General features: G+C 41.8%; 1 protein-coding gene across 1 annotated transcript in view; it reads left to right on the forward strand.

Moving 5' to 3' along the window:
* The window catches only part of SLC17A6 (solute carrier family 17 member 6), a 50,810-nt gene extending 44,080 nt beyond the window's left edge, over nt 1–6,730 (forward strand). The window contains exons 9-12 of the mRNA XM_081882891.1: nt 324–456; nt 2,860–2,970; nt 3,170–3,297; nt 4,306–6,730. Coding sequence (XP_081739017.1) covers nt 324–456; nt 2,860–2,970; nt 3,170–3,297; nt 4,306–4,650 — 717 coding nt within the window. The 3' untranslated portion in view covers nt 4,651–6,730. The remainder of the gene's footprint in view (nt 1–323; nt 457–2,859; nt 2,971–3,169; nt 3,298–4,305) is intronic.
* The last annotated feature ends 19,739 nt before the right edge of the window (nt 6,731–26,469 follow it).

Consider the following 26,469-nt stretch of genomic DNA (forward strand, 5'->3'; position numbering starts at 1 on the left):
AATTCAGAACGGGTGAATTCTAGTTCCCAACTTTAGCTGCTATAGGAAGCTCAAAGAGGCTAATATATTCTCTATATTCACTGTCATTAAGATATTTATAGCAGGAGATAAAAGTTATTTATGGGCTGTTTGCAGATTTAACTCCTTGACTCAGAAATCCAAATGTCTCCCCCCACCCCCCATGCTGGTGACATTCTTCTTCTAAGAGATAGTCTCTTTAAAAGTTTTCTTGTGCTTACAGAGAAATGCTGCTGATTTTTTCCTCCCACATAATGCCCAATCAATACATTTGATTAGAACTCTGCTTGCTATTCTAACCTTAGGTGGGGATGTTATCCGCTGTGCCACATTTAGTGATGACTATTATCGTGCCTATTGGGGGACAAATTGCAGACTTTCTGAGAAGCAGACAAATTCTTTCAACCACTACTGTCAGGAAGATAATGAACTGTGGAGGTAAGTCATTACACCTTATTAAAAGGCTTTGAGCACAGTATAGTGAATAATACCCAGTTGGCAATACTTTCACAGCCACACTAAAGCTTTCATTACAGTTACTTTGATAAAGCTACATGATTAAAATGTTTATAATGTGCTGATTCATGTATGATCATGTAACAGAACAGACATGTGCACTCCCCTTCATGAAGCACATGAGGCAGTTCTCACACTTCCTAAGTGCAGAGGACCATATAACACTGGTCCTGAAAGACCTACATTGGCTCCCAGTACATTTCCAAGCACAATTCAAAGTGTTGGTGTTGACCTTTAAGGCCCTAAACGGCCTCGGTCCAGTATACCTGAAGGAGCATTTCCACTGCCATTGTTCAGCCCGGATGCTGAGGTCCAGCGCCAAGGGTCCTCTGGCAGTTCCCTCACTGCGAGAAGCAAAGCTACAGTGAACCAGGCAGAGGGAGTTCTCGGTAGTGGCGCCCCCCCCCCCGTGAACGCCCTCCCATCAGATGTCAAAGAAATAAACAACTATATACATTTAGAAGACATCTGAAGGCAGCCCTCTTTAGGGAAATTTTTAATGAATGATGTTTTAATGTATTTTTAATCTTTTGTTGGAAGCCGCCCAGAGTGGCTGGGGAAAGCCAGCCAGATGGGCGGGGTAGAAATGATAAATTATTATTATTATTATTATTATTATTATTATTATTATTAAATAAGTTTGCATCAGTCTTGCCCAGTGCTATATTTCTAGAAAAAGAGGTGCCAGAATTCACTATGAACACCTCCCTCTTTCTCTTAGAATGGCAATGCTGCCCACCTGAGAGGTACTGGACCTCATTTCTTGTGAGTTCTCCCTGAAAAAAAGCCCCAGTCTGGCCTGTATGCATATATTGTTATGCGGACTCATGTCATACACTGTCCATCTCTTTGAATGCTGGAGGGGAGGTGTGCACCTGTTTCTACACCACGCAAAGAAAACTGACAGAAGGATTTTATGAATTAGCTCTGAGCTATGTAGTTCTGTGTGGGACACAGGTGGCGCTGTGGGTTAAAGCCTCAGCGCCTAGGACTTGCCGATCGAAAGGTCGGCGGTTCGAATCCCTGCTGTGGGGTGCGCTCCCGCTGCTCGGTCCCAGCGCCTGCCAACCTAGCAGTTCGAAAGCACCTCCGGGTGCAAGTAGATAAATAGGGACCACTTACCAGCGGGAAGGTAAACGGCGTTTCCGTGTGCGGCTCTGGCTCGCCAGAGCAGCGATGTCACACTGGCCATGTGACCCGGAAGTGTCTCCGGACAGCGCTGGCCCCTGGCCTCTTGAGTGAGATGGGCGCACAACCCCAGAGTCTGTCAAGACTGGCCCGTACGGGCAGGGGTACCTTTACCTTTACCTTTATGTAGTTCTGTAGACCAGTGATTTTCAAAGTGTGTGGTATTGCCCTCTGGGGTGGTGTGTGAGAGGGTGCTATGAGACAGGGAGGGCTGGAGGTGTAAATGACTATTAGACATTGAAAAGCTGGATTCAGTTTATCAATTTTGTTGAATTAATTACACTAAATAGTTTTAATTGGATTTTGAATAAATGTGCAATTAGTTGTTTCTGTTCTGAATTCTATTGTGTTATTATCCTCCATAGTGGGTCATGCAAACAACTATTTTGAATAATCCTTTTTATGGGGTAGGGGCACCTCCCCCCACATCACTGTTCCAGGACAGTCCACTCTGCTATACTGAGAAATTCCTCATCTTGCCAATAGCTCTAAGTCTGGATAGGTGGGTCTTGAGTTGCTGTGCCTTCTCTTCCAGCAAGGCAACCAACTTGCACTTGCTGCAGGTGTAGTTTTGCACATTCTCAGACAGGAAGACAAGCAGGTGCTCTAGGTCACTGCAGCAGCTTTCTCACATTCTATGTCTCTTGGTCCTAAGTACACCCTGACACAGCACTCCAGTCCTCCCCCTAAAACTACCACCACTACTACTACTAAATTACTTGTACCTCACCCATCTGAGTGTGTTGCCCCAGCCATTCTGGGTGGCTTCCAACAGAATAGAAGGAAAACACAACAAAACGTCAGACGTTAAAAGGTTCCCATTACAGGGCTGATGTTAGATATCTACAGAAGGTCGTATAACTGTTTATCTCTTAAGGATGATTTATTATTTGTAAACTCCCCTGCTAAATGCTCTCACAACCCCCCTGTTTACAAGCTCCCAGAGACTACCATCAGCTAAGTAGAACCAAGTAGATCTTTGTCAAATGTTTCATAGTAGTAGAATATGGAAACATTCCAGCTTAAAGCTTACAGTTAAGGAGAAGCACACTGAAATGTTGTCTGTCCACCAGCCTACCTCCTAGATTCCTCAGTACAATGTGTAGCATCAATGGCTTTTTCTTTTAATTTCCCAAGGTTTTGGAATGGAAGCAACTCTTCTCTTGGTAGTTGGTTATTCGCATAGTAAAGGTGTGGCCATTTCCTTCTTAGTGCTTGCTGTGGGCTTCAGTGGATTTGCTATATCTGGTAAGCGAACTTCTCTCCCAACAGAACACATTAAATAACAATGAACAAAAATGGGATCTAAAATCATTATGTAAATTGCAAGGTTTCCTGTGAATATGGTAAGGTTTTCAATACTGGATGAATATAAGCAAAACCTTATTCAGTGCAGTGTCTTCTCTGTTGATGGGAGTTTTTCCCCCCTTTGGCGTTCATTTTACAGGATTCAATGTTAACCACTTAGATATCGCACCAAGATATGCCAGTATCTTAATGGGGATTTCAAATGGTGTTGGGACATTGTCTGGAATGGTCTGTCCTATAATTGTTGGAGCAATGACAAAGAACAAAGTAAGTTTCCAAAATAGTTTTTGATAACTGTGCCTGAACCATTGAGGAAAGAAAGAACAGTCTCATAAGACTATATTGTCATTCTGTTGCACCAAAAAGTCAATTCATAGTCGTTTCCTCACCTCACAATGGTAAAGTGAGCCGATCCTGGAAAAATCATGGGAAACAGTGTAACATTGATTGGCTACACTTTTCACAACATAGCTGAAAGTGAAAACTCACCCAAACTGTGTGCTGTACCTTCTGTGAAAGTCTCACATTTTAGGAAGATTAGTGTTACAGGAGCATGCAATGGGCTGTAGATTCATAATCCTGTTGGGAGCATGTGGGACATGATTACATAAATTGATGCTCCTACAACTGCCTTCACCAACCTGGGGTCCTCCACATGTTGTTGGACTCCAGTTTCCATCACCAGTGACTATTGGCTATGGTGGCTGGGACTGATGGGAGATGGCGTCCAATAACATCTGGAGGGCTGCAGGTTCCTTATCATTGGGACTGTATATGGTGAAGGGCTGAGGCTCAGTTGTAGAGTATCTGGCATGTCCCAATCTCTGGATCCTTTGGTGTCTTGGGTTGCTGACACTATGGAGTTCTGCTGCACTTCCCCCTGCTGTTCCTCAGGTTCCAGGTCTGGGCATGGCTGAATCCTTGAGATTTTGGAAAGCAATTGGCAGTCAGACTCAGGAATTGCACAGTATAATATGGCTTCAGATGTTCATGAGTTGTAAGCAGAGCAGCAGATATTCTCTACATACCATGCATATGCTGCTTTAACTACCTATGCAACTGAAGCCACTCTATAGGGCAGGAGTAGCTGACAGTGACCCTCCAGATGTTGTAGGACTGCAACCTCTCATAAGCCTCCAGCAACATCTGGAGGGCCAAAAATGAGCCCCCTTTGCTGCAGGATTTGTATCAACCACCCATGATTTCAATAAAGACTAATTCAAGACCAGAAGATCCACACACAGCTATTCTGATCTCCAATCTTCTTCCTCACAGACACGCGAGGAGTGGCAGTATGTCTTCCTTATTGCTGCTTTGGTGCATTACGGGGGAGTCATTTTCTATGGCATATTTGCTTCAGGAGAGAAACAACCGTGGGCAGACCCAGAACAGACAAGTGAAGAAAAATGTGGCTTCATTCATGAAGATGAACTTGATGAAGAAACGGGGGACATTACTCAGAATTATGTAAATTACGGTACCACTAAATCTTACGGTGCTACGACCCAATTGGCCCAGGTCAATGGCGGCTGGCCAAATGGTTGGGAGAAGAAAGAAGAATTTGTACAAGAAGAAGCACAAGACTCATATAGCTATAAGGAAAGAGAAGATTATTCATAACAGACCTATGTTGGATATATTTTGTAGTGTTCGTGATTTATTCATTGTGATTGTTTGCACACACACAAAATGTGGTATAATGTAAACACATATCAGGCAAGAAGGTCTTACTGTAAAAATGAAAAAACAAAAACCCATTTAAGTGCAATCTGTATGAGTTTGTGACATCTCATCAGTTCCATTTGGGTGTCTCCATTCACTAGAGTTTTAAGGGTTATCTGGTCAAAACTACAAAGGAAACTAGGAACTTGCAGTAAAATGAGTGTTAAGCTCATAGCTAAGGATTAAAGCACAACTACCAACCAAGTCGGTACATCAACTCTTCTGTTTAGAAAGCCAAAACTACTTGATTTTTAAAAAATGCACTTACATATTTGTTACACTGTCTTGAAAGAGATCATAAAATTGATTGTGTGAATTTAACCACATGTTTACTTGGTACGATGTAGGAAATGTATGGTTGGTCTAAGACATGGATTTCTTAGAGAATAAGGCTTCTGTTTTAGATTATACAATAAAGCTCCAATCCAGTTCCCTTTCGAGAGAACTGAATTGGGACTTTGTAGAACAATCTACTATATAATGTATATTTATTGTGATTAATATGCTGCAGGCTACTCTGTGATAAAGGAATTGTTTTTACTGAATGTTTAGGCACAAATGTTTTATTTCTCTTCTTTACAGACTCATGCAGTCTTTGTATGTGTCATGTTCTTCCTTACATGTACCAGCCAGTATAAAGTCACATGTAGTCTACTGTGCAGAATGTTAAATAACTGAAGCAAGGCAAAGGAGTATTTGGCGTACTCATTGTCTGCAGGCTCATTAGAAAGAGAGAGCATAACCCAAACAGATCCAAAGAAAAAATGTACCGCAGACAAGTAGCCCTAGAACAAATCGGATGTATTTCTTTTGAAGCCTGTTTTGAAATAAATGCAAGAAAGGGAGAAGAAATTAGCTATTTGTTTAATCCTGGATAGTTTTTCATATTTTCAGATGCTGTGCCACAATTATATAAATAAAGTCATAGTTTATTGAAGATGCTGTATAATTATAGAAAATAGTACTATTTTAAAGATTTCTGAATTTTAAGAAAAAAATGTATTTGCCTTTCAAATAAATAGAACTATAATGGACCCTGAATATGAGCAACAATCTTCGTGGTGAGTCAAAAGTGGAACTGGGGTTGGGCTTAGGAAGAGTGTAACTTCTACTTTTGCAATGCTCAAGTGCAATTCAGATCCATCGCAATCAATGGAAGGTTTACCATTGGCTTCAGTGGACTGCGGGCTACAGGTCTTTGCCTTGGTCGGAAAGCCTTGTGCAATTCAGGAGCTCCAGTGAGCACACTGAACTCCCACAGGCTTTCCAGAGGGGCAATTCAGAGCATGTGCATCTTTTTGTGCCCAAGGGATCTGACCTTGATGAAGTGAATAGGGAAACCCGAGAAAGCGGGAGCTCTGTATGTGTTTCATGAACACAGAGTTCCGGATCAGGGCCTTGCATTATTATTTTTTAAAGCGTTATTCAGCAAGATTTGTAATGTAAGTGTACCAAGCAATAAGTGCCATGCACTATGAAGTGCATGCTCTTTTAATCTCTTTGTTACTGTGACTGCTGAGCTTGTAGGTCCTTCAGACAGTTGGGATATTAAATAAATAACTAAATAAAAGGCCAGACCAATCAACAATGGACTACATTAGAATGCCAGACCACTTACTGCTCTTACAAGTATCCATTTCCCAACTCCAATGAAACAACTATCATTCTATGTTTAAAAAAGCCATTCTGGGTTTTTTGATCTGCTCCTTGTATTGTGCTAGTATTTTAAGGCCCTGCTACTGCAATATACAACTTGAGGATTGTTCTTCTTCTTTTTTATTATTATTAAACAAGAATAAAATAAAGTGAACCATACTTTGATCCGGAGGGGGAGAAATACCAATTATATATTTTGCTTTGTGCCTCAAAGTGATGTAAAATGTGGCCATAGCTTTTGCTGTGAAAAGATGTGGACTGTGTCACTTTTGTTGCTGCAAAAAGTGTTAATAAATGCTCTATTTATCCTTTTATATATAAAGGAAGCACCTGTGTGATTTATTCTGGCATGACTTGTATGGACCAGCTTCTCTTACCTCTTTGCAATGAGCATTGACTGCACACATGAACAGCCTGGATGCTCGAGGTTTGCCATTATATCGTTGGCCCACAGCTATTGGACCCTAGGTAAAGGTAAAGGGATCCTTAACCATTAGGTCCAGTCACAGACGACTCTGGGGTTGCGGCGCTCATCTCACTTTATTGGCCGAGGGAGCCAGAGTACAGCTTCTGGGTCATGAGGCCAGCATGATCAAGCCACTTCTGGAGAACCAGAGCAGTGCACGGAAATGCCATTTACCTTCCCGCCTATTTATCTACTTGCACTTTGACATGCTTTCAAACTGCTAGGTTGGCAGGAGCAGGGACCGAGCAAAAGGAGCTCACCCCATCGAGGAGATTCGAACTGCCAACCTTCTGATCAGCAAGCCCAAGGCTCAGTGGTTTAACCCACAGCTCCACCCATGTCCCATTTGGACCCCAGAGCAGCTCCTAAATCAATCCTGAAGGTATAGCAGGGTTATGGCAGAGACTGGATCAGCCAGATACAGCAACATCTTCTCTCACATGGACCTCTTTAGGCAAAACTGCACAGCATGCGATCCAAGCCAAATGTCCCTTCTGGACATTCTCCATTCTTTATCTACCACCTTCCATTTCTAAGTGTCAGCAATTAATGGTGGGGATCCAGAATTCACCTGAGCAGAGCTTCAGAATAGGATATTTCTGCCGGTGGAGAGGCTTTTATTTTTATTTTTTGGGGCCAAGGCTTCCTTGCCCCTGCAGCTCCCTGCAAAGCTCCTCTGGAAGGTTGGAGAACCCTCTGGAAAAGTGTGAGAGTTAGCTCAGGGGGTATCAGGGGGCAAGGAAAATAAATCTTCCAGCAGGACTCTTATGTGGACCCTAGTCCTTTCTATGAATGGAAAGAGCTTTTCCATTCATGAAAGGGGCACTCTGGATCCAAACAATTGTATTTTTAACAGCAGTGAGTTCCTTCTCTCATTGGTTAACATAATGCAAGAAATATGAGAGTATCAGAAGGATAATGTGCCCACTATTACATTTACATATTCAGATTCAGGTTTCAGAGATAATATGCTTATCAGTAGCAGTTATCTGGAAGTATAACTGGCAGAGACCTATTGCTATCCTGTTTCTAGGTTTCCAAAGGCTTCTGGTAGGCCTCTGTAAGAAAACAGATGCTGGATTACATGGACCTATGATCTGATCTAGGAGGGCTCTTACATTCTCATGTAGCTTTCCAGTGAGAGCATTAAAAAGGGAGATGGTCATTGTTTTGGTTCTGTGGAGATTTATCACAGAAACAATTGTTCTTCTAAAGCACACAGTTTACTAATGAACCCAGCAGCTCCGAAAACCTATGATGGGCTCCAAGAATCTCTGGTGCATTTTTGAGAACTCCGAGTTATGAATTGTAAAAATACAGCAAATTCCAAGGGGAAAAATCTTTTTTATGGTAACAGTTGAATAATAGTCACAAAAGAATATCTGTGCATCGGAATTCTCTTTCAGTGGGAAATAAAGAATGGGAGGAAATGCTGGTTGTGGGAGAAATGTCACAGCTGAAAGCTGCAAGAATGAAAAGAGCAAATTGACATTTCAAGTCACTGCCATGGAGAGATAAAAATGGTTTTGTTCCTTATTGGGTTAGCCCCAGAGAGAGCTGAAAATAAAAATAAAAATCAAGTAACTACTATTAACTGCTCAAGAGCAGGTGCTTAGTACAGTATCTTGGTTTTGTTTACTATGTATCAGGGTATTTTTAAAAACTCAAAATCACATCTCGGAACTGCACCAATATATGTTTCACTGCAGGCCCCTGTAAGGCATTTCAGAGTTCTGCTTTGGCTAGAACTATGCTATAACCATCAAGCTGAGTTCATATCATCCCCAAACTTTTTTTTTAAAAAAAATCTTTCTCCCTTGCCCCAGAACTGCTTAACTGACACTTAAAGCTTCCCTGGTGGCAGGGATTGCCAACCTCTTGGACCAGTGGGCACATTTTGAGTTTTGAGAGCGTGTTCCTGGTGCCAGTCACAAAATGGCTGACATGGGGGCAGGGCATGGCATAACACAAAATTAGATGGCACAGTCATAGTGTACACATGGTGTGTTTCTAAACTAGAAAAGTCTTCACCTGATAAATTTCTCCCTGCCATTAAGCTTCTTGAAGGCACAAGAACTCTGTTTTTCCTCTAATGCCAACCCTAAACCAAAGTGTAGGCTGCCTTATTAAACACAAAGGGACTTACTTCTGAACAGACATGTATACCATTGTATTGTGAGTTAACTGTATAGTGAATTCTTCATGAGTGCCTGTCTTTAGCTCCTGTACAGGAAGCGACATGCCTTAGCCACTTTGCCAAGTTTTTCCATTTCCCTTTTTGGTGAGGACATTCTTTAACACCGACCCACACTGAATTGCCCTAATATCTGACTGCTACCTTAACCCACTAGCGTCTGGCAAGCCTCCTGTCCTGGAGATCTAGCCCTCAACTCTAGAGCCAGGACCAAACTGAGGTAGGATACATTGATGATGTACCATTGCTCAAAGGAGAACGTTTTATGTATTATCTCCACCACCACAGATGTAGGAACCTACTTCTGTAAAGCAGCTACAATTTACTAGAGGGTGTCAGCCTAAAATTTGGAAAACACTGTCTCCTCCTCACGTTTCCAGAGATGCAGGCCAATCTTCATAATAAAGCTGAGCTCTTAAAAATCAGAGTGGAATCCTGTCTACAACTTCAAGCCACACTGATAAACTTGAAATCTGACCTTGAATCAATAGCCTTACACACACAATCATTTTCAGAGATCAATCATATCCCACAGAGATGGAAATTAAAATTTAAAATGAAGAGTTTCTTCTTCTTTTCTCTCTCTCTCTCTGAATTAAAAAACCCAGCCTTTAAAAAAAGAAACCAAAAAACCTCTCAGAATCTGCTTCTTTGTCTAGACAGTAAGTTTGCTCATGCACATGTTAGATACAGCTTTCTTCTGTCAGATTCTGTGTCTTTCACTAGCTAATTTAATTACACTGCTCTTTATTTAGAACAAAATCCTTTGAGCCTTGTTATGAGTTGCTTATTCTTCAAAGAATGCTGAAGAGATGGAATACAATGCTGTCAAGGATCTATATAAATCTTTTATTTTTAAGGACATAAGTACAGTGGTACCTCGGGTTAAGAACTTAATTCATTCTGGAGCTGCGTTCTTAACCTAAAACTGTTCTTAACCTGAGGTACCACTTTAGCTAATGGGGCCTCCCGCTGCCACCGCACGATTTCTGTTCTCATCCTGAAGCAAAGTTCTTAACCCGAGGTATTATTTCTGGGTTAGCAGAGTCTGTAACCTGAAGCATCTGTAACCTGAAGCGTCTGTAACCCAAGGTACCACTGTAGTGGAAATGCAAAATATGTGTAACATTATACCACTGATATAGAAGTCAGTGCACCTTTGTCATGGGTCTAGTGCAATGAGACCCTTATTTACAGGACTAACTTTAGGTACTAGGGCTATTCCATGGCCTAAGTGAAATCCTGAATATACTGCACCCAAAGGACCCGGGTTCAATCCCTAGCTGCTACTAGCAGGGGCAGACTTTGGTAATTTCTGGTAATAAAAAGGTAAAGGGACCCCTGACCATTCGGTCCAGTTGCAGACGACTTTGGGGTTGCGGCGCTCATCTCGGTTTATTGGCCGAGGGAGCTGGCGTGCAGCTTCCGGGTTATGTGGCCAGCATGACTAAGCCGCTTCTGGCGAACCAGAGCACTGCACGGAAATGCCATTTACCTTCCCACTAGAGTGGTACCTATTTATCTACTTGTACTTTGATGTGCTTTCGAACTGCTAGGTTGGCAGGAGCAGGGACCGAGCAACGGAAGCTCACCCTGTCGCGGGGATTTGAACCACCAACCTTCTGATCGGCAAGTCCTAGGCTCTGTGGTTTAACCCACAGCACCACCCGCGTGCCTAATTTTTGGTAATACAGCACCCTAAATCCTTAATTACTACTAGTCAGCATAGACAATACTGAGCTAAATAGACCAAATACTGAACTAGATGTCTGACTCTGCAGTATTAGAAACTATAAGAGTACTCCTCAATGCTTTTGCTTATGCTAAGTATGAATTTTCTCCTTTCCTATGACCAGTGGCACCTGAGCCACCAGCAGCTTGCCATTTGTGCAGCAATGCAGTCTCTCTCCTGTGGGACTCTGCTGGAGTCATTCTGTCATGTGCAGCCATTAATTTAGTCAGGGACTGTCAGCAAAGTGCAAGAAGATGCAGATGGATGAATTATTGATTCCCACTAGGGGCGAGTGATTGGAATATATTTGCAGCTCATCTTTTAAGAAACAGCAGCCCTTTTAAAAAATTTCGTAGGCAATGAAAGTAGAAGCATTTTCTGCCTGCTACTGACATATTTTATTGAAGGTTTTTTAAATAAAAAAATCTTGTTTACATATTCTTTGATTTTGTGATTTATTGGGCTCATAATAAGGATCTCAGCTCAGCATCCATAACAATTCACATATATATGAGCTTGCAAGGTTTTGCAATTCTCTTCTCTCCCTCCTGATTACATAAGCAACAGTAAAAAGGAAAAGGGGAAAAAATCAATTAGATAGTGTGTACCCAGAAAAGGCAATCAAATGTAATAGTGATTGTCAGTGTATCCCCCTCACCAGCCTGATTATATGAATGGAGAGTTCTTGTGGCAATGCACAAAACGTACAATTATTTTAATTTGATATAGTATCAATTGTGGCTATAATACATCCATATTATTATTCCCCTTCATGAGACATTCCCTTGTGTGCAGTAGCGTAGCTACATCACTGAGAGCTGTCTTTGGGGCTCTGCTATTGTTATTTAATCCTTGGGGATGTCGGTGTGTGCCTTTTCTTTCATCCTGTTGCCGTATGAAAATATCAGAAAGCAATTGGTTGACCCATAGGATTGCTGCTTTTATGGACTGGCTACACTTCTAAGTAATCAAACAACTTAGTGTCTTTGAGAACAGCGAAGGTGTAGGCTGCATAGACACACAGAGGTACCTCTGATTACAAACTTAATTCGTTCTGGAGGTCCGTTCTTAAGCTGAAACCGTTCTTATCCTGAGGTGCGCTTTTGCTAATGTGCATGCACCTCCAGCACACAATTTCCATTCACGTCCTGGGGCAAAGTTTGCAACCAGGAGCAGTTACTTCCGGATTAGCAGAGTTCGTAACCCGAAGCATTTGTAACCAGAGGTACCACTGTATATGTAAACCACCCTCAAAAGAGGAAGCGGGAGAAATACCTGGTTCTAGCCGCTATGTGGAACGTCCACATCACATGTTAATTTATCAGCATGATAGATGGAGGTGTCCTCCCTACGTTATCATAGGAATAGAGTCATTGGCCCAGGAAAGTGTTTTAACTAGGCTTAAGAAGATTTGATATGAACTGCTGCACTGTATCACAGGGGAAGGGGTGTTATCAAAGGAGGCATGTTTTGTATCTTCAATGCATGTCATGCCTGACTAAGAGATTGAATAAGGTGCTAGCAGACATCTAGTGAGCTTCTGCAAGTAAGGCTTTACTCCAGGTTCATTGCTTCACATTCCTGCTTCTTCTTAGGTCCCAGATTACTTTGATTAATAAGTGGTGTTTCTGAAGGCCTCCTCTCCTGGGGCAGCTGCTTGAGCATCATTCCTTCTCTAGACATTTTGATTGTTTTCCACACTCCAGACTCTTCAAGAGTAAATCCCAAACCCCAGGGACAGTCAGATTAGGGTTCTGGGAAAGGCTGTCACTAAATAATATAAGAGAATGTTTTGAATGCAGTGGCATCATGCTGACCTCACTTGCTCCGTGCCTGTCGCCATCCTGGTATATAGCAGCAAAACAAAAAGGAGGGAGGTCAGGTCAGGTGAGCAGCGCAGCACCACCATGACGCCTGCTGATATGTAGCGGGTGGATCTGCTTCTTCACTCAAGAGAATAGAAAAACTCTTGCAGGCCAGGGATCTCATACATCCCCAAGGAGATGACTCAAGGGCTGGCTGAGGCTGGCTCAAGGATTAACACAATGGTGGCAAAATAAGAACAACAACAATAATAAAACGTTCATAATGTTATTGTCTGTTAAAATTTTAATAGCTTGTGTGTGCTTTTCCTCTTGAAAATAGAATTGCATCACCGCTAACATCCCCCTGCTACCCTTGAGCCAATAACACAGAAAATAATCAGTGTTCGGGAGCGTCAAGCAATGCCCTAATTCCCTATTCTAGAGCAAATTTTGTCTTATATTATATAGTGTCTGAAACATATTTCCCATAATATTTTTCTGACTGATGTGACTCGCAATCTGGTGAACTGGGTTCGATTCCCCGCTCCTCCACATGCAGCTGCTGGTTGACCTTGGGCTAGTCACACTTCTCTGAAGTCTCTCAGCCTCACTCACCTCACAGAGTGTTTGTTGTGGGGGAGGAAGGGAAAGGAGATTGTTTGCCGCTTTGAGACTCCTTAGGGTAGTGAAAGGCGGGATATCAAGTCCAAACTCTTATCTGAAAGTGCAGGAGGAAAGAAGCATGTGAACAGATGGCTCTGAGTTACAAAGAAAGGAGATTCCAACTAAACACCAGGAAGAACTTTCTGATGGTAAGAGCTGTTCAACAGTGGAGCAGTCTCCCTCAGAAGGTGGTGGGCTCTCCTTCCTTGGAGGTTTTTAAGCAGAGGCTGGATGGACATCTGTCATGGATGATCTAGTTGAGATTCCTGTATTGCAAGGGGTTAGATTAGATGAGCCTCAGGATCTCTTCCAGCTCTACAGTTCTATGATTCTATATCAGCTCATTTAAATATACTGGTCAGGGAAATGGTAAACATTAAATATATGACACCAAATGGTTGTGGGAAAGCCTTCTTTGCCTATGATAGATTCAGACACTGCTGGTGTTATCACTAATTTCCTATTAGCACCAGCCCCACAAAATTCAGTTAATTGAGTCCTTATGTAACAATTGACGCCAGACTCTGTCTGTGAGCTGGAAGCTATTGTAGTCTTATGGATTAGTCAGGCGGGCAGAAAAAAGCTTCAGTGCTAAGGAAAAGACTACATTAAAAAAAATGCAAGTCAGTGTCCTCATTCTGGTACTGGAACATTAAAATAATCTGTGAATTACCTTTTCACTGCTATATTATCCCTCCCCTCTCAAAATCCCTTCCAGCTAGTTAATGCTAGACCATTCAAACAAAAAGTAATGGTTTATGTAGCATTTTTAGCATGCATCTCTCAGCAGTCATTAAATTCAGGTATATTTAGTTACTGAGCTGGTAGGACAGCAATGTTGATATAATTCTCTGCGTATTTATTTATTTATGAATTGATATATAATGTTTGACTGAAATGTTTGCCCTAGACTGCAGTCCAGGATATTGGCTTGGATCCAGAGAACCTCATGCAGAGTTCCACCTGTGCAACTAGGTTCCCCATAATTTCATTTCTGCAGCTCCCCACAGCCATGCCTGTGAGTTGAGAGACCCGCCCTGTGCCAATGGCTGAACATTCAGTTTGTCGCCAGATCTCCCTCCTTCCCTCCCTATGTGTTAGGCTTGCTTTGTTCTTGACTTTTCAATGGACATTGTTTGTCACTGTATTTCCCTCCAGGTCAGCTGGCTCTTGCCTGTTGGTTTGCCTACCACATAGCAATCGTCACAACTTTTGATGGTTTAGGCAATGGGTAAGCCTTAGGTTTGGTTGGAGAAGAGGTTGTAACCTCCACTTGCCCTTCCAAAGAGAATGGTATCCCATTAAAGAGATCCAGGAGGTGTTGCTTCTGTCCAAAGCCCAGGTAGGAACTAGGGCCATAGCACTCCTCAAGGCGGCAATCCCACAGGGGTGTTCCTATTTGATGTATGTCATAGGACTCCCCTGCTTCCAGGTTGACCCTGCCAGAAATCCTTCCATCAGGTGGGCTGGAGGTCAATGGTTATACCCAAAGCCTATGTCAACCTCTACATGTATAATCAATAAAGTTGTGGCCTTATTTCATCTCAAACATGTCTTGACTGGTTATTCTCTGTGGAGACTCAATGGGTGGTGGTGCGGCACCCTATTTTCATTGGAGAAATTTAGGAGGGTATGCATTAGTAAACCAAATATGTACGCATGTTTTCTCTCTCTCTCTCTCTCTCTCTCTCTCTCTCTCTCTCTCTCTCTCTCTCTCTACCGTCAGACATTGTGAATTTTATTATGGACACAATGTCTTTTTTCTAGGTCATTTTTATATTCTCTGGAGGGAACATGAAGTTGAGCTGTGGTTCTATTTTCTACATTGAACTGGAACAAAATATTTTGGAGGCACTTCACTATACCTCTTAGAGCTTGCTGCCAGACTTTATGTCCTTGAATGAATGGCACATTTTCCTTGAAGTATCAAAATAATCACCCACAAATGAGATGATATCGAGCCTCCTGATGCAGCAGGTTCCTGGGGTGAAGTATCCAAATTGCATAGGAGGCCTCTGAAGGGTTATATTATGGCCTGACCATGTTAATTTGAAATCCAGATCTCATTAAAGCCTTTGGCAATTCTGAGAAGGATTTCAGTGGGATCAAAGTTCACTGCTGATCCCTGGATATCACTTCTGCAGTTCTCCACACACACACATACACACACACACACACACATCCTTTCACTGTATCATATAATTAGAAAGAATCATGGACAGAGTAATCCTGAAGGAAAAGTTTAATTTCCCTTTTCCAAGTTTACAGAGGTATTTCTGAATGAAGCATAATTTCATTATTTTAAAAACCCAACGGAGAAGGCCAGTTTCCCCTCTAAGGATAGTATATTGTTTCAGCAGCCATTTTAAAAGCACAGCACTGCAAAAGGGTTTAGTACAAAGGAGAAACACTCTGAATTTGAAAGTGATTTTTTTCAAACATCTGGTCGTGGGGTGCGGTGGGAGAGAAAGAGTGAGTTTCTTTCCCAAGAGAAATAAGCTTTATAACTATCTCCTAAAAAGTTCACTAGTTATTGAAGGGTAAGAACATGGGTAGGCAAACTAAGGCCCGGGGGCCAGATCCAGCCCAATCGCTTTCTTAATCCAGCCCGTGGACGGTCCAGGAATCAGCGTGTTTGTACATGAGTAGAATGTGTGTTTTTATTTAAAATGCATCTCTGGGTTATTTGTGGGGCATAGGAATTCATTCATGTTTCCCCCCCAAAATATAGTCCAGCCCCCCACAAAGTCTGAGGGACAGTGGACCAGCCCCCTGCTGAAAAAGTTTGCTGACCCCTGGGTAAGAATGATTGTAGGGTTTCTTGTTTGTTTGCTTGCCCTTGCATGGTTACTTCAGAGATCTCAATGGGAAAACAGCTTGGTAGGGGGAGGGCACATTAAAACAAAGAAGCATATGATTTCATTTTTAGGAGAAGGAAAGAGATTTCAATTTAGGATAATAAAATTCAAGGGGAACTGTAACTTGTGCAGGTGGCTGTTGTTGGCTTAGTCACTACGAGGACTAATGCATACAAGTTGTTACCATGGCAATTCCTTAATCATGGTATAGGATGAATAATGGAGATAGTTAGGTTCACTCTTTCTTCTTCACCAAGGAAATACAAGACTTAAACTGTGCATAAATTCTAGCCAATCTGCCCCTTTCCCAGCATTTGGTTTTTCATACAAGTTGGATTTCCCCTCCCTGCTCCAAATATGTAGGGCAGGGATGGGGAACTTGTAAGATACTTTTGGATTTCAGCTTCCAGTATCCCTGACTACAGACAATGCTGCCTAGGATTGATGGGACTTGGGAGTCCAACCTTCAGAGTCATTTTTTTAAAGACTATCACTGAGCTTGTTGGGCTGATCTGACGTCCCCCCCCCCAACACAATTAATAGCAATAGGTGGTCCAGAGGAAATTTGGTAGCCTCATCTGCATTCTCTGCACATTAGAGACAATGCCATTATTTTTCATTTCTTCCCCTGCTATTGAGAACCTGCTGCGGTGATTATTTCTTTCAAAGATTTCATTCTCAAATTTGATACAGCCAGCAATAGAAAAAAAAAAACTTATAACACAAACTAATCTTGAGGTTTACCTCTGTATCCTCCTTTACAAGATTGCATCAGTTTCAGTGATGAATCAAATAGATTAGAAATATGGATGGCTGTGTAGGAAAGTTCACAGGTCTACTCTCATTACAAACACCAATGTTTTTGAGGAGCCAATGTGATGTAGTCCAGATGTTGTGGAAAACAATTCCCATCATCTTTGACCATTGGCCATTGGCTGATGAGATTTGTAGTCCAAAACAGCTGGAGGGCACCATGTTGGCTACCCTGTTTTAAAGCATTTGTTGAGTGATACCCAAGTAAAGTATACTCCGAGCAGACACATCAAAATCAATGAACAATTGATTTAAATGGATCCACTCTGAGTATGGCTGACAATGGATATCACCCATTATGTTTTGTGGTTATACTTCATAATAGCAATATGTCTTTCTCCTCAGGTGTTCCTGTGAAATATCAGAAATGACATCCCTTCTCCATAAATTGCGTCCCTGCTTATGGCACAGTACAGGATAGGAGTTTATCACTAACATGTACTGTCAGCTATGTTTTCTTAGCACTTTGTTCTAGAGTTTAGATGTGTGAAGTCTGAACTTTTCAACATGCAATTAAAACAACAACAACCCAAGCCCAAGCCCAATTATGGCTGACTTTGTTAGAGAGATATAATGTTGGGGCCTCAGGGCTTTTTTTGCAGAAATCGTGAAATTATTTCTGGAGGAGGAGCAGATGAAGAGTTTCTACCAATAATTCAATAAATCATACTTTCCCCATAATTCCAATAAAAAAGGAGAGAAGAGTCTAATCCTCTGCAATCCTTTCCCACACCATCCCCACCAGATCTCACTACCCATGGAGATAAAAACTTAAGTTTGGAAGTTGTCCCTTCTGTAGATAATAGGATCTTCAGGAGTGATTTAATTGGAGAATAGATGCAGGCAGGTACACCTCTACCTAAATCTATGACCTTTATCCAAATGTCCTCCTCCTTTTCATTAAATAAAAAGATGTAAGGGCTGTTCATGACATTCAATGCACGTACAACCTGTGCCCATGTGCACACAGGTGAGTGATCTTAACACATGTATTGGTAGTTCCAACCGCAACATTTCCATGTCCCTTTAGGAAATGCTTGGTAAAGCTAAAGTGGTGCTTCAGGTTAAGAACAGGTTCAGAACAGACCTCCGGAGGCTGATGCCTAGAGAAAGAAGGAACATTTTTTCACATGTGGTGGGAATGTAAGAAAGTGAAGGGGTTCTGGGAGATGATATATAATGAGTTAAAGAAGATGTTAAAATATAATTTTGTAAAGAAACCAGAAGCCTTTCTTTTAGGAATAACAAGAAATGAAATAAATAGAAAGGACCATAAACTCTTTCAGTATGCAACAACTGTAGCGAGAATATTAATGGCCCAAAAATGGAAGCAGGAAGAACTACCGACTCTCGAGGAATGGAGAATGAAGTTAACGGACTATGCAGAACTGGACAAACTAACTGGAAAAATAAGATACCAACGAGATCACAAGTTCATTGAGGACTGGGGAAAATTTTCTGAGTATTTGAAGAGTGTATGTGATGAGCAAACAACGCTAGTGGGTTTTAAAGAAGCGTTGTGAAAGAATAAGGAATATTGCAAAAATGTAAATACGTTGGTAAAGGTATTTTAAAGGCGATATGAATTTTGGAAAATGCGTAGATAATAAATTTAAATACGGATGATTGTCAGAGAAGCTGAGGGAAGTCCAAAAGATGAAAATATGTCAATTGGGAAATTGTTAATTGGAGATATTTGTGTAAAACTTAATATATATTTTTTATTTTTTAAAAAAGAACAGACCTCCGGAACGAATTGAGTACCTAACCCGAAGTACCACTGTAATAAATGTGATCACTGCGATCATCATTCCTGCAAGAATTACCACACCCAATCGTATATAAGAAATGTGGGGCTTGTGATATTGCTTCTTTGAAATGGGTTGCTGTATGTATCTGAAGGCCAGTTGCTGTGGTATACAAAAGGATGGCCCGGCTGGTGGGTCTCCTAGTGGGATCTGTTTTGGAAAGAGAAGGCAGGACTAGATGAGTTCAAGCCTAATTCAGCAGGGTTCTTCATATGCCCTTTTGAAATTTTCCTTGGGTAGGTATCAATGCTTCAGATAACTAAATATAATTTACTATATCAAATACAATAGCAACTGTATTATATAAATCGTAAGATATAATTGTTAAATATAATAAAAAGTCAGCAGGCAACAAAGAGATTTGTTGTTTGAACAAGAATACATCAATGATTTGCTTTGGAATGTCATTTTAAAAAAGCACTTTGTTCTGTAGTACACTGAAATTTTACTTCTTTCTTCCATAAGCTACTTAGAGGATTTCCCCCCCCCCCAAGAACTCTCAGTTTTGAAAAAAGGCAAAAAATAAAACAGAAACCAAACAAAATCAAATCAAATCAAGGAGAAAGAGGGAGTGAGAGCAAGCAGTTTCTCCTCTGGGCTCTTTTCTCTCAGGTTATTCAAGTTCTTCCATTGCTGCCATCTTAGCAGTTTCTGTTACTTGCCATCGTGCTCTGGCTTGGGCCACACAGAGGTATTATTTATCCTCCCCAAAAATGCCTCCTAAAGAACTGCCTAACATCAAACTTAATTGACAAGCTGGAAAAATAGCTATGGTGTACCAAACCACCAGCAGTAACCTCCCGAGAATTTGCTCCTTTCCTTTCCTTCACCTCTGAAAAGTCTGCTGGAATGAGCCAAAAAGACCTGCCACAGGAAATCACAATTTCCATAGTTATGTTTCCATCTTATATTTAAAGATCAGATATCCTAGTGGCATTCCAGTCCCACACTGTAAATCAGCTAGCACGTGCCCTATAGCCAAACATTTGAGCTGAAATGGCTAAGAATGGGGAAAGGTGCAATAGAAGAAAAAAATATCAGCACATGATAGGCTGACTGAAACAACTGCCACAAACTTTGGTTGAGCTCCTGGGACAGAATCTATGCTGTCATGAGAACAAGGCAGGTTTATGATGAAGCTAGGTGTAGACAAGTAACACAGCACATATTTCAAAAGTCTTCTTGCCATTGTCCTCTGTGTACAGAATAAAATGCATTTTTAGGCCACTTCCTCTGTAGATGCAACTGAAGCTACAAGAACTGCTGAAAAGTGTCAGGAACACGGATGCTGCCGGATCAGTCTGCGTTCCCTTATCTTCCCTTAAATACTGGATAGATTTTTCTGAACACCAACCTCTTTGTTTGCAATTTGTCTGGAATAAGATAGCAAGAGCTATCCGTTAATTTATAAAATGCCAAATGGTCATGTTCATTCTTCTGTGACTGTCTTGGGCTTCAGTCATATGCCCTCATACAACATATGAATATAAACCTTTTCCCCAAATCTAACAGGATATAATAGTAGTTACCCAGTGAGAGGAAAATGCACTCTGCACATGTGGGTGGCACAAACCCATTAAGAACATAAGAAGAGCTGGTCAGATCAGGCCAATGGCTTATCTAGCCCATCATCCTGATCCCACAGTGGCCAAATAGGTATCTACGGAAAGCCCAAAAGGACAACAGCACTTGCTGCTCATGTGGTTTCCAGCGACATCCATACTGTGCAGGTAGGTTTTAGAGCAGGCTTCCTCAAACTCAGCCCTCCAGCTGTTTTTGGCCTACAACTCCCATGATCCCTAGCTAGCAGGACCAGTGGTCAGGGATGATGGGAATTGTAGTCTCAAAACATATGGAGGGTCAAGTTTGAGGAAGCCTGTTTTAGAGGTTTCATGGATGAGTGTGGCGTCAGAATTAAGGGCTGCTTCATAGTACATCAGGTGACACTCATATATTTAACTGCATTTTCCAATAAATATATGTGAACATGAAAATATTTTAAATCTCATTATCTCATTTGTCTGTTGTGTTTTAAGGCAAAACTATGCTGGGCAAGTTAAATTATACCTAACGTTGGTTTTCATAGGAAATTTACAGCATAATTAATGCAAGCGTGGGTTTTATTGGGTTTGTTTAATATATATCACTTATTATTAACATTACCATTTATCCAGGAATAGTCATTAATTAAAAACAGAAAACAGCTTTAATTACAGTGCACACAAATTCCCCGAGGGGCTAAAATAATTATCAGTTCTACAGCTAGATTTTTCAGCCTCCAAATGGGTTTTAGAAACTTGTTAGTTATAAAAAGAAGTGTGCTGACAAAACAAAATTATTATTTTTTTGTTTTGAAACAGTACCCCAGCCACCTCAGCTACTAGCTGTAACGTCCAAACCATCTTCAAAGGCAGCTGCATGTACAAAACATTGCAACAGTTTAACCTGGAGGTTACTAGAGCATAGACAAGTAAAGCTAGGCTACCCCTGTCCAGAAAGGATGGCAGCTGGGCTACTAGCTGAAGCTGATAAAAGGCACTCCATGCCATTGAGAAACTGCTAAGCAGGTGGCACTGGGGTCTAAACCACTGAGCCTCTTGGGCTTGCCAATCAGAAGGTTGGCAGTTTAAATCCACACAATGAGGTGAGCTCCCATTCTTCTGTCTGAGCTCCTGCCAACCTAGCAATTCGAAAGCACGCCAGTGCAAGTAGATAAATAGGTACCACTGTGGCAGGAAGGTAAACAGTGTTTCCATGCACTGGTTTCCATCACAGTGTCCCGCTGCACCAGAAGCAGTTGGCCGCATGACCCAGAAAGCTGTCTGTGGACAAATGCTGGCTCCCTCAACATGGAAGCAAGATGAGTGCCACATCCCATAGTCACCTTTGACTGGATTTAACCATCCGGGGTTCCTTTACTTTACCTTTACCTAAGCTAGAACCTCCATTCTTCAGGAAGATTTGGTGGGACAACTTCCACATTTCCTGTCACTGTGGTAGAACAGATGCCTGCAACATTCACAGCTCACCAGAGGTATAGTGGGATTATGGACTAAGGATAACGTTGGTCTGATCCAGCAGGGATCTTCTTGTTCTCCCTATAACTTTTTAACACTCTCTGCTCCTGCCTGCAGCAGTACATTTACTTACAGAAAGTTATCATGTAAATAACTTTACATAAATATTCTCAAGCGTGGTTTGCAATTTGATGCCATTTTCCCTATCATGGTAATTGGCTTGCAGCTCAAGCCAGGCACCCCTGGATGTTTTTTTGAGAGTGGGTAAACTGTCCTCCCCTTGGTCCTGCTCTCTCCCTCTTCTTGGCAGTAGGTGAATAAAAGAGTACCTAGGAATCGTCCCCACTATTCTCACTCTTTCACAGAATGCTTGCAGGGCTCTGTTCCACAACTCACAAGAAACAACTGTGCGATATAGCTTACTGTATATAACCAACATGCTTAACTCTAATTAATGCTTGAAAGGGTTAAGACCATAGAGTCAGCTGTCCTGTCAGTCTTAGCTAGGTCATATTCCTAGCTAAGGAAGTAAGGGTTACCAAACCCTTTGTTCTTTTCCTTCCACCATGTGAACCTACCAAGAAGGATTAGGATGCTGCTCTAAGGCTACACTGCATGGCTTTAGCAAGCCATCTTTGTGTTTCTATACAAATAATTTAGAAACATTACCACTTTTTGAAACTAAGTTGTATTGCCTGTCTTTTCTTGTTGCTGTATGGAAAAGCACATGAATCTGATCTTTGAAGAGTTTGTAAGTAAGTTTTAACTTACCGAATGTGTGGTGGCTTTCTGTGCTAAGGGAAGTAGGAAAGTTTGGAAAGAACTTAGAAGGGGATATTTCAAAGCTTTCACAGGCTATATTTCCAGTGCTTTACTTTGCTGCATGTTTTGTGATTTTAGATCTCTGCTGGGGCTCTCTCAGCAAAGAGTGCTTGCCCCAAACCTGAATCTAGGCATCCAGGGAACTCTCCTTTTATTCTTTAACCAAACCAACAACAACTATTTGTATGCATGGAAATGGAACAGTAGCTAGGTGACTCCTGACTGTCTGCAGCTCTCTATCAGAGGCAGTGGGTTCACCTCTAACCCGTAAAAGAAACACACAGCTGTGTAACATGATTCCCTGCCCAGATCATTAAGCTGAAAATTGCCTCTTCTCATCCAGGCACCACCAACTTCTGAGCCCTCAAGCTTGTTTTCAGGTTTCATAAAATTCTTGCTTCCACCGCTTTCCACCCAAAGTCCCTGGAGTACGCCCTGAATTGAATTGCCTGCCAGGTTTTATGCCGGCAGACGGGCTTTAAATAATTTATATTTTAATTACAGTTCATCATTTATTTTATTTTATTTTAAAGAGGGAGAGTGGAACTTTGGAAATCTCAATTCCATTTGTTGGAGACACACAAAAAATAAGGTCAGGAAATGCTTCCCAATGAACCTTTTTTGTTTTGTTTTTTAAGGAAGAAACAAAGAAAAGAAATGATATGCTTATGGCCAGCAACCTTCTTCTTAGAAAGAATAATACATCAAAAACACACTGTTGTGAACCACCAAAACTAGTCCCTGTTTGTATGGCTTGTAAGTTATTTTGATATAGCCAAACTGAATGAAATTCATAGTTTGCACAAAAAGGCAACATGTTAGATTTCTCTGCCTGCGTCCTTATTGATTAATTTTTTCAACAGCATCACTCAATTTATAATTTATATTCCATCCTTGTAGGCATCATGACTGAGCTCAATGGATGTTTCAATCAATCTCTACAGAAACAGCTCCAAGCTAAACAAAGGTATATTTATGATAACACGCAGTATAACCCTGCTATGCCTTTAGTCCACAGTTCCAAATTTAATTTTATAGTAGGATTGTTGCTGCTGCTATTATGATTATAATTAAAAAGCCTCTTCTCATCTAGGCTCTGCCAGCTCCCTAGACCTTTAACTCATTTACAGGTTTCACACAACTCTAAGCCTTTGAAAAGGAGTGAGTCTAACATTTTCTAGATGCTAATGAGTCTTTAATCATATCTGGCATCTACCTTTTCAGTAGTGTACCCCCATGCCCACTCACACTGTTTTGAAAGACGTATTTTGGTTCTATTCATATGCAGGTCCTGACCGCTTGCCATATTTAGACAAAACATATGTATACATCACAAGTATACACACATGTGTGCATGCATCTCTATGCATGTATGCAAAGGTTCAAAATATCAGGTTATTTCAGAATCTAGTTTTTATTTTAAAAAGTATAAGACTGCAATGTTGTTGTACCCATTCATTTGAAGTAAACTCCCTTGAACTCAGTGGGACTTACTTTTAAGTACAGTGGTACCTCGGTTTTCGAACAGCTTGGTTCACGAACAACTTGGAACCCAAACTCTGCAAAACTGGAAGTAGCTGTTGCGGTTTTTGAACCTTTTTCGGAAGCCGAACATGCTCCATTTCCCCCCTGTGTTTCCTGTTGCACTGCTAATTTGCACCTCCCCCCATTGTAATTCAATGTAATTCAAGCCTTCCATTTCCAATTGCAGTGTTCTAACATGATATTGTTAGATGGCAGAAAGTGAGGAGGAATTAAAGAACCTTTTAATAAGGGTGAAAGAGGAGAGCGCAAAATATGGTCTGAAGCTCAACATCAAAAAACCGAAGATCATGGCCACTGGTCCCATCACCTCCTGGCAAATAGAAGGGGAAGAAATGGAGGTAGTGAGAGATTTCACTTTCTTGGGCTCAATGATCACTGCAGATGGTGACAGCAGCCACGAAATTAAAAGACGCCTGCTTCTTGGGAGAAGGGCAATGACAGGCCTAGACAGCATCTTGAGAAGTAGAGACATCACCTTGCCAACAAAGGTTCGTATAGTTAAAGCTATGGTCTTCCCAGTAGTGATGTATGGAAGTGAGAGCTGGACCATAAAGAAGGCTGATCACCGAAGAATTGATGCTTTGAATTATGGTGCTGGAGGAGACTCTTGAGAGTCCCATGGACTGCAAGAAGATCAAACCTCTCCATACTGAAGGAAATCAACCCTGAGTGCTCACTGGAAGGACAGATTGTGAAGCTGAGGCTCCAGTACTTTGGCCACCTCATGAGAAGAGAAGACTCCCTGGAGAAGACCCTGATGTTGGGAAAGATGGAGGGCACAAGGAGAAGGGGGCGACAGAGGACGAGATGGCTGGATAGTGTTTTCGAGGTTACCAGCATGAGTTTGACCAAACTGCGGGAGGCAGTGGAGGACAGAGGTGCCTGGCGTTCTCTGGTCCATGGGGTCACGAAGAGTTGGACACGACTAAACGACTAAACAACAACAACAACATGATATTTGGAGCTTATATTTGATGCTTTGTTGTTGCTATTTATTTTGCGTTTTTTGTTTTGAGGTTTTTTCAGTTAATTTGTTTTGTGACTGTTTGGATCCCAGTTCTGCTACTGATTGATTGATTGATTGATTGTGTGACAGAGGAAATGGATAAAAGCCCCCATCCAAACAATGACTATCATCAGTGCAGGTAAGAAAATTTTTAATTTTATTTTTTATCATCTACAATACTGTTTTATTTATTTTATAGTACAGTACATTGATTATTGCTTTCATTTTATGGATCAATGGTCTCATTAGATAGTAACATTCATGCTAAATTGCTGTTTTAGGGGTTGTTTTTAAAAGTCTGGAACAGATTAATCTGTTTTGCATTACTTTCTATGGGAAAGCGTGCCTTGGTTTTGGAACTCTTTGGTTTTGGAACATACTTCCGGAATGGATTAGGTTTGAGAACATGTAGGGTTGGTCTGCTAATCCTTCTTATTTTGACAAACATTCATTCCTTGCATCTTTGTGTCTTCCTTACAAAAACCGGTAAAACATATGCAACTGTTGATAGTTTTCGTGGTTACAAATGCATGCAGACACCTATCTGACCCTTAGAAAAACAGCCAGTACTCACCAATCTCCAAGATCCTTCTGAGCAGCTGGGCTCAGTTTTGGAACACAGAAATCAAATAACCAGTGGCGTAGCGTGGGTTGTCAGCACCCGGGGCAAGGCAAGTAATTTGCGCCCCCTAACCCCTAACCTGCCGCCGCTGCCAGCTTCTTCTTGCTGCTGCCTGGTCTGGTCTGGTGTGGTTCTCTCCCGCGCTCAGCGATGCGCTGGGCAGCCGCTGCACTGTCCCTCCCCCAGATAGTCCCTCGCTCTCTCTCCGCACCGCACGCCTGGCACCCACACCCTCCACAGTGGGCAGTGACCCAGCGGCTTGGATCGGATTCGCACAGCCAGCACTGCAGTGAGAGAGAGTGAGTGAGCCAGGTAGGGGCAGAGAGCTGCGAGTGCGAGCGCGCCCCCCAGATGTTGCGCCCGGTGCGGACGGCCCCCCCTGCACTCCCCACGCTACGCCACTGCAAATAACAGTACAAGAGACTATTGGTAAGCATGTGCAATCTGTTTTTCTCTTGCTACTCAGTCAGCGGCACTGTTAGGCAATTTTAGAATCTGGGCTTATAATGGTCTTACAACCCCCTCCCCTTTAAGATAGTAATGTGTATTTCTTCAGTTGTGATGCTACAGTTAACACTTCTCTCTGCATCCCCTTGCCATTCCAGGTTTTACAGCTGCTTCCACATTCCTGTTATTTTAGTATAGCCAACCCCCCAAGCCAAGCAAAAAGTTTCCCAACCCCATCTGAATATGAAATACAATGAGCATGT

Source organism: Podarcis melisellensis (assembly GCF_964234715.1).
Source record: "Podarcis melisellensis genome assembly, chromosome: 1".
Classification (NCBI taxonomy): domain Eukaryota; kingdom Metazoa; phylum Chordata; class Lepidosauria; order Squamata; family Lacertidae; genus Podarcis; species Podarcis melisellensis.